Source organism: Nuphar pumila, chromosome 15 (assembly GCF_984573655.1).
Source record: "Nuphar pumila chromosome 15, dmNupPumi1.hap1.1, whole genome shotgun sequence".
NCBI classification, from domain to species: domain Eukaryota; kingdom Viridiplantae; phylum Streptophyta; class Magnoliopsida; order Nymphaeales; family Nymphaeaceae; genus Nuphar; species Nuphar pumila.
Window position 1 is genome coordinate 6,468,418 of NC_143263.1, and position 9,072 is coordinate 6,477,489.

At 38.7% G+C, this 9,072-nt stretch overlaps 1 protein-coding gene across 2 annotated transcripts; it reads left to right on the forward strand.

Annotated features, from left to right (window-relative positions):
• The first annotated feature begins 731 nt into the window (after nt 1-731).
• On the forward strand, nt 732-9,072 carry LOC149814289 (phosphoenolpyruvate carboxylase 2-like). 2 transcript variants are annotated; one of them, XM_089988775.1, is made up of 11 exons: nt 732-834; nt 1,128-1,384; nt 1,990-2,381; nt 3,241-3,325; nt 4,645-4,867; nt 5,371-5,474; nt 5,823-5,910; nt 6,331-6,485; nt 6,667-7,665; nt 7,980-8,366; nt 8,556-9,072. In XM_089988775.1, exons 2-11 carry the CDS (start codon nt 1,223-1,225, stop codon nt 8,838-8,840), a joined length of 2,880 nt encoding a protein of 959 aa, XP_089844901.1. In that variant the 5' UTR covers nt 732-834; nt 1,128-1,222; the 3' UTR covers nt 8,841-9,072. The 2 variants fall into 2 exon arrangements, with proteins under 2 accessions (XP_089844901.1, XP_089844902.1); XM_089988776.1 differs by lacking the exon at nt 732-834 and having other exon boundaries at nt 1,088-1,384.

The window sequence follows — 9,072 nt, forward strand, 5'->3', positions numbered from 1 at the left end:
AAAGAATCAACACCCGGCTCGCAGTGAGACAGATAAAAAGATGTCACCGAGAATTCACCCGATAAGGAATGCATCCAACGACATAAACATTCGGGCCTGGAAATTTGAAAATTGTATTATTTTGACAATATGTTGTTAGTATCCTCTCAGAAAGCGTTCATATCTACACGAATTCTGGATGCTCTCCAATTATATTTCAAACCAGCATCCTTTATATAATTATAATTTAATATTATTATAACTACCAGCACATACTATATCTTATTTTCCAAATTCATTATAATACGTTGCCATCACTTCACTCAGTCGCCTAATGACTCCAAAGTTGGATCTCATAGACATAAAAGAATATGGTTATCCTGTGAAGGTGAATTCAACTTCAGCTAGCCATCATTCTGTAACTACTAATTGTTTATTATTATTATTATTATTATTTGACTAATAACAACAGCAATAATAATAATAATAATATTGTTATTATTTCGTGTCAAAAAAACTCATAAAAAGTACATAGGCATATTTGCAGTATATATGCTGAAAACTTTTGGATAAAGGAAAAGTTGCCCTTTATTCTCCATTAGTTGCTCTATTAATATTTTTAAGTGAAAATAGTCTGCTCTCATAATTGGTGAATATTTGAAATTAGAAGACGCTTTTCTAAATTTTATCATTCAAAAAAGAAAAAATCAACCAGAGAACGACGCGCTCGGAAACCTTTATATATAGGCAACCCTAGATCGAGTAGACACTACCTCTGTAAGAAAGCAAATTTCGCACCCACCGATCTTTTTCTCTTCAATGTTCGTGAAAATCTTCATCATAATATAGGTAGAGGTGAGAGACGCATCCCCTGCTTTTGTTCTTCTTTCTTCATCTTAGTTGAGGCGTAACTATTGAGGTAATATATAGCCTTAATGAGTGCGTGGTTCACGATGAGTCCTGTCTTCTCATTACCGAACCTCATGGTTTTGAATCCTTTTGGTTTGTGGCTACGTCTATTTCTGCTTCAATTCGCGAGAAAAGATGGTGTTTTGATCTTTTTCCCGGTTTTTTTGTTGGGCATCGATCTTTTGGCGAAAGGTCGCGATCTTTAGTGGGTTTTTCTGATACCCATCAACTTCATGCAGGCTTAGCCTTTTCCTTTATCTCTCTTCCTTCCATTTGACGATCCTCTTCTGCGGATTCGGAATTGTGGTTGTCTTCTGGATTTCGCCGAGAAACCATGTCGAAATTGGAGAAGCATGCGTCGATTGATGCGCAATTGAGGCTTTTGGTGCCAGGGAAGGTCTCTGAAGACGATAAACTGGTGGAATACGACGCCCTTCTTCTGGATCGCTTCCTTGACATTCTTCAAGCATTGCACGGCGACGATATCCGAGAGACGGTATCGAATCGAGATTGCCCAACTTGTTATTTAATTCGTTCTTGTTTTGCAGATTGCTTGTGCCCCTGTGCGTTTGAGGTTGATACTTAAAAGTTGGGATGATAATCTTCTTGTGTTGTTGGTTTCAGCGGGTTGATGTGCTTCTTTGTTTTTATTGTTGTATGAGATTGAAATCTTTTGATATTGATTGATTTGAAAAAAACAGTTTCGGTTCATTTATGCCCCACTTGGAAATTTTTTATTCTATTTTGAGGTTGACATGTGAAGTTTCTCTAGTAGCACAGATTTGACGCAGGAAGGATTTTTGTGACATACTTGAGGCATGGTGGTCTTTTTGGATGTTTAGATTCTCCTTGACCATATGGACATATCAATCTATTTACGTTATGCATCAATTTATTGATCTATTTATGCTTTTTTATTGAAGAACCCTTCTTGGAATTTATTCATATGATTCACACTCATAGAAATACCCAACTGTTTCCTGCTTCTCTAGGCTGATCATTTCTTTGTTAAATATGCGTTGGTTAGATGTTGGATTTCATTGGTCTTGTTGGGATGTTGGTATGATAGATTTGGTTTGAAACTGAAATTCGTGTTTTTAGGTTCAAGAATGCTATGAGCTTTCGGCAGAATATGAGGGGAAGCATGAGCCCCACAAGCTTGAGGAGCTTGGAAATATGCTAACGAGTTTGGATCCAGGGGATTCTATTGTTGTTACTAAGTCTTTTTCTCACATGCTTAACTTGGCCAACCTGGCTGAAGAGGTTCAGATTGCGTACAGAAGGCGGATCAAGCTTAAAAAGGGTGATTTTGTTGATGAGAATTCAGCTGCAACTGAATCAGACATTGAAGAAACTATCAAGAGACTGGTGGTGCAGTTGAAAAAGTCTCCTGAAGAAGTTTTTGATGCACTGAAGAATCAAACTGTTGATTTGGTCTTCACTGCACATCCAACTCAGTCAGTTCGACGGTCATTGCTTCAAAAGCATGGAAGGTACATCAAAATCATGCAAGTTCTCTTTGATGTTGAAAGTGTAGTCATTGTTCAATCAGATTTGTTGTTCCTATGCCTAGTTTGCATGTTAATAATTCCAATAGACTTAGTTTATTTAGATCATGAACATGTTTTATTTTGCTTGTTAATAATTCCAATAGACTTGGTTTATTTAGACCGTGAAATTGTTTCCAGAGACTCGTGGGCATGGTTAAAAGCCAAGAAAGTTGGTTTTGAATCTGGAGCATTCATGGGTTACACTGTTACAGTTACACAAAATGGGCCTGATGGTTCGGGCTCAATAATAGCAACTAAAGAAATGAGTTAAATCACTGATCGTTGAAACATAGGAGCCTTTTATGGTCTTGTCTGACTACTTGGTCATGAGTCCATGTGTACTCTTGACTGCTTCCTGGATCCAAATATGGACATGATTCATTCAGGTCAAAGTAAACTTATTCCTTTGTTGGCTCAAGTCACATTCCCCAAATCCCAGGCTCCTAGCTTATCTTGACTGTGTAGGACAAAGACCAAGTCAATCTGTCGAAAATCCTGAAACCGAATGAGGTCTGAGTGTGTTTATCAGAAGACAGAAGGTATTGCAGCCATGTGCAGCCTTCTTCCTCTCCCTACATGAATTAGTAGTTGGCTTCTTGCACTTTGCTTACCATCAGTTTTTTATTGTTTACCTGATATGGTGTGGCATTTATATGAAATGTTCCCTGCTTCTCATTGGGTTCCAAGTTAAACAATAGACAGCAAGCAGAGAACATGGTTATCGGAAAGTTGATTTTCATTTTGTTGACTTTGAACAAAAATAAACTGAAGAACTTGTTTCTCAAAATTCTCTCTTATGCAGGATTCGTAATTGTCTGACCCAATTGTATGCCAAGGACATTACTCCTGATGACAAGCAGGAACTTGATGAAGCTCTGCAGAGAGAGGTAGCTTTTGTTTTGCGTATTCATAAATCATTCAGAAATTCTATGATTTATTGTGCTTGTGTGGGACCTTGCTAGTTTTGGTTTATGGCACATATTGGCCATAATTAGCAGTATTGCGACTACAGCACTTTTTGCATGCATATATTGGTATTCATGATGAAACTTTATTCACATTTAATGGGATTCACTTTTAAAAGATTGTTCATTATCCATCAATCTGCAAAGGTGTGAATTCTTGTCTGAGATTTAACCACTAAGAATATTTGACCCTGACCGATTTGTTGGAGCTTACTATTGTTCATATCATCTTCATTATAATCAGTCAAGCACTGGCTGCACAATTTTCCTTCCATGAATTGCATGTGCCAGTCAATATAATGGTTGCATCGAGATATTATAATTTAAGCCAACTTATGATTATGAAAAGCCATGTGTAGGAGTTGTAAATATTAGTTATAAATGGAAAATGTATCATTTGTTTCTGATTTGGAAGGTTTTAATGGTTAAAGGTGTATCTTGCTTTCTTTCTTTTCTTTTCGAATAAAAAATGCTAACTGAACATCTATCATTAGTGTCACATGTGGACTGCTGTCTAATCTTTCCTGAGCATGAAAACTAGTCATCGATTTAAGTCAATTTGCCCTGGAATTTTTCACCTTTTGCCTTCTAGATACAATTTTATGAATCTCCATAGATTCTTGAAACTTAAAGACAGGATCTTCTATAACTTGTTCTTCCATCCCTGTCTCACATAACTGAACACATGTTGGTCTGAAACCAGTTATTTTGATATCATTTTCTAGAGTGTGCTTATTATCTCTATGTCATTATTCAACTTGACCTAATATGCCCTATCAATATGTACTTGGGAGTGCATATTGCTCTGAATCAACAGGACTCAAGGATCAACTGCATCGGAAGCTTATTCCTTTTCTTTATCAGTAAAACCAAAAACATCCATCTTTTGGTTTTCTATTTTGTTTAATTGCTATAGTCCTTGCTTTTACACCCTTGCCTAGGCAATGCCTATTGGGTAGAAAAAAAGGGATTTTTGCATTTAACATCTCTTCTTAGCCTAACAGTCATTCAGAGTGATCTTTCATTTTGAACAATCTAAGGCCCTTTGAAGGTATTGAAATTTTGTAACTGAACAGTGTCAAAATTGTAGCTCACATCCATCTTATGATTGTGCAATTGTACTGAACAGTGAAAGAAATGTTACCATGAATCATGATAGCCTAGTGCTTGCTTTGACATAATTCTTTCTTGCTGACATCAGTAATTAATCTTTTTATTTTGGTTCCTTAAATATTTGACAGATTCAAGCTGCATTTCGAACTGATGAAATCCGGCGAACTCAACCAACACCTCAAGATGAGATGCGAGCTGGGATGAGTTATTTTCATGAAACAATTTGGAAGGGTGTTCCTAAGTTCTTACGTCGGGTTGATACAGCTTTAAAGAACATAGGGATAGATGAGCGTGTGCCTTATAATGCTCCTCTTATCCAATTTTCTTCTTGGATGGGTGGTGATCGTGATGGTAAGATATTGCTACTGGGATATTATTTCCCCTTTTCCTGGCCACCTGCATCTTTCTTCCATCTTGATATGTTTCCAGATGCATATGATTTTGAAAATACGCCTCTATGGTTGCATTTTGGTGCTCATCCATGCTCTCTCTCTCTCTCTCTCTCTCTCTCTCTCTCTCTCTCTCTCTCTCTCTCTCTCTATATATATATATATATATATATATATATATATATATATATATATAATTTATTTATTTATTGCGCTCTCTTTTGATGGATAGACTCTGCAGAAAGTGTACTCATTTTTAGGACATTACGGGGTTTGTTTTTCAGGATGATGACACCCTTCTGGTCCCTTTGTTATCATCCCTGAGAAGAAGCTATAAGGAGACTTATAAATCATGTCATAGGAAACAAAACATTGCACAGTAGCGGAACCAAAAGTATTTCTTTAACTATATGGATGGTCCCTTTTTGTTTACTTCCTCAATAACATCTGTACATCCTGTTGCAGGAAATCCTAGAGTGACTCCTGAGGTGACAAGGGATGTATGCTTGCTGGCTAGAATGATGGCTGCGAATTTATACTACTCTCAAATAGAAGACCTGATGTTTGAGGTACTAATGATTTATTTATGCTTCTATACCGTCATGCATGCATGCACGCTTACACATGTAAAAAGTTAGATGCTGGTTTTGAAGTTCACTATTTAGGCTTGGCTTGGTTGGTGCTTAAGTGGCTGCACTGAAGAGATGATCCAGAGAGTCAAGAGTTATGATGTTTTGCTTTACAAATATAAGAAAAGAGAAAAACAATGTGTGTGCAGGGTACTTGATTGATAGTCAACCAAGAAACAGAAGTCGTGTCATGGACATATGCATATGAGCATGCACGTTTGAACATTTCCTATCAATTGATTGAACTGGTGAACTTGTGATTCCCTAAATTATTTGATCTCTTTGCAGTTATCTATGTGGCGCTGCAGTGATGAGCTTCGTATTCGAGCAAATGAACTACATAGCTCCTCGCGAAAAGATGCAAAACATTATATAGGTATGCAGGTCGAAGCAAATTGTGGTACTTGTGCTTTTGCTAAGATGTGAATATTGACCTGAGAAAATTGAGGCCCTGCATCAGAAAGTGGTGATTAATGTAGTATCCAATCCAACTTGTGTCAAGATTGACTTGCTTGATCAAAAACTTTATGTTTACTTCATCCGCACCTCATTGTGTTTAAAATTTCTTTTAGAAACAAAATTCTCTTGCTTGTCCTTGAACGTGAAACAAACTGAAAAGTGAAAACCCTTTATATAGGAGTTAATCAAGATGTTTTAAGACCTGTGCTTTCCTTGATAAGAGGACATCTTTGTTGTCATTTTCATAACAAGCGATATTATTGTTTAGAGTACAAGAGGCTTTTGTGATGCTGCTGGATTTTCTAGTTATTAATTGTCTATATATTTTTGCATTCAGAATTTTGGAAACAAGTTCCTCCAAATGAGCCGTATCGTGTAATACTTGGAGATGTTAGAGATAAGCTGTATGGTACCCGTGAGCGTTCTCGCCACTTGCTAGCCCATGGAATTTCTGATATTCCTGAGGAAGCAACTTATACAAGTGTTGAGCAGGTCTGTTTCCTAATCTCCCTCGATCTTCTTTCTGATAGTAGTTCTTTATTCTATCTATCATACTATATGAAATTAAGGAACTAAAGAGTTGAAATTGATTGTGCTTCAGCATCCTTTCCTACTGTTAATTTAATTACTGATCAGATTTTTTTTCTTTTTCTTGCCCTTCTTTTTACTATAGTTTCTCGAACCTCTTGAACTATGTTATAGATCACTGTGCTCTTGTGGTGACCGACCAATTGCTGATGGAAGCCTTCTGGATTTCTTGCGCCAAGTGTCAATATTTGGTCTGTCGCTTGTAAGGCTAGATATCCGACAAGAATCAGATAGGCACACTGATGTCATTGATGCAATTACTAAGCACTTGGGAATTGGTTCATACCGTGATTGGTCGGAGGAACGGCGTCAAGAATGGCTGCTGTCAGAGCTCCGTGGAAAGCGACCATTGTTTGGTCCTGACCTTCCCAAAACTGAAGAAATTGCTGATGTGCTGGATACATTTCATGTAATTGCGGAACTACCCTCTGACAATTTTGGAGCTTACATCATCTCAATGGCCACAGCTCCGTCAGATGTTCTTGCTGTTGAACTCTTGCAACGTGAGTGCCGTGTAAAAACGCCTTTGAGAGTGGTCCCATTGTTTGAGAAGCTGGCTGATCTTGAAGCTGCACCTGCTGCTCTAGCTCGGCTTTTTTCAATTGATTGGTACAGGAATAGGATTGATGGAAAACAAGAGGTTATGATTGGATACTCGGATTCTGGAAAGGATGCTGGAAGGCTGTCAGCTGCTTGGCAGTTGTACAAAAGTCAGGAGGAGCTTGTAAAGGTTGCCAAGCAATACGGTGTGAAGTTGACAATGTTCCACGGTAGAGGAGGAACAGTCGGAAGAGGTGGTGGGCCTACCCATCTTGCCATATTGTCTCAGCCGCCTGATACTATTCATGGATCTCTTCGTGTCACTGTTCAAGGAGAAGTTATAGAGCAGTCATTTGGAGAGGAACATTTATGTTTCCGAACTCTTCAGCGTTTCACTGCTGCTACCCTTGAGCATGGGATGCATCCTCTGGTCTCAGCTAAGCCAGAGTGGCGTGCATTAATGGATGAAATGGCTGTAGTAGCCACCAAGGAGTATCGATCCATTGTATTCCAGGAACCACGCTTTGTAGAATATTTCCGTCTTGTGAGTATTTTTTCCCTAGTCTTTATTACGAAGTACTTGTTCTCAACAGGTATTTTGCTCCTCATGATGCTGCTGGTTAAAATTGGCTTGCTGATGTCCACTTGGTAATTGGTATAAATGCTTGCATGGGTGTTAGCAGTTTTCTGCTGTGACTTTTTAAGTTTTATCCCACTTGCTATTTAATATTCTACAAAAATTTGGCTTTTTACACTGATCATTCCTTGCAGATTACCTTAATTTATATGTTTAGATGCAAAACTATTATCTGTTTTCAGTTTTTGCCAAAAGTTCATTATATGTTTTTCTTTCAACAGGCAACACCAGAGCTGGAATATGGCCGAATGAATATTGGAAGTCGGCCATCTAAGAGGAAACCAAGTGGGGGAATAGAATCACTCCGTGCGATCCCATGGATCTTCGCATGGACACAAACCAGGTTCCATCTCCCCGTTTGGTTAGGTTTCAGAGCAGCATTCAAGCACGTCCTTGACAAGGATATCCGCAATCTTAGTATGCTACAAGCCATGTACAATGAATGGCCGTTTTTCAGGGTCACCCTTGATTTGGTTGAAATGGTGTTCGCTAAGGGAGATCCTGGCATAGCTGCTCTGTATGACAAGCTGCTAGTGTCTGAAGAACTTTGGCCATTTGGGGAGCGCCTGCGAGCCAACTATGAAGAAACCAAGCACCTACTTCTTCAGGTAAGGATCAGTTGCATTTTCCTTTTTTGTAGTTTCAATTGGGTTGGTTGGATTGTTTGCCTAATTCATCTTAAACCATGTGTTGGGCGTGCTGAAATTGTATATCAAGGGTAAAGCTTGTTTACCTTTCATTCAGAAATCTGAAACCTTTTTGCTTCTGATGACTTGAACACTGTCACATTTGAGCAGGTTGCTGGGCACAAGGATCTTCTTGAAGGAGATCCCTACTTGAAACAGAGGCTGAAGTTGCGAGATTCATACATCACAACACTCAATGTGTGTCAAGCATGCACACTGAAACGGATCCGTGATGTGAAGGTGAGGCCCTACATATCAACTGAGATCATGGACTCGAGTAAGCCAGCAGCAGAGCTGGTTAAGCTGAACCCGACGAGTGAGTATGCACCAGGCCTGGAGGATACTCTCATATTGACTATGAAGGGAATAGCTGCTGGAATGCAGAACACTGGTTAAGGGCGGACTGGGGCCTGTTGCTTCGCTTAAGCCTCTAAGATATGTATCTTTTAAATTATCCCTCGGATATCCTCTGTAATCCGGGAAGATTAGCTGCTTCAGGGTTTATGCGAAAATGGGTTTTTGGTATTAAACCCTTTGCCGAGTATGGGCGCTTCTGAGACTTGTTGATGGTTGTTACTATATGGGCAACTTATGGTTTGCCACCTATATTGCATATCGGCTATATATA

What these genes read in the sequence shown, in the direction of transcription:
- LOC149814289 (XM_089988775.1), top strand. Translation starts at nt 1,223, where the DNA reads ATGTCGAAATTGGAGAAGCATGCGTCGATTGATGCGCAATTGAGGCTT. An exon ending in ATGAAGCTCTGCAGAGAGAG is followed by an intron (nt 3,326 to 4,644) that starts GTAGCTTTTGTT and finishes AATATTTGACAG; the next exon opens with ATTCAAGCTGCATTTCGAAC. An exon ending in TAGAAGACCTGATGTTTGAG is followed by an intron (nt 5,475 to 5,822) that starts GTACTAATGATT and finishes ATCTCTTTGCAG; the next exon opens with TTATCTATGTGGCGCTGCAG.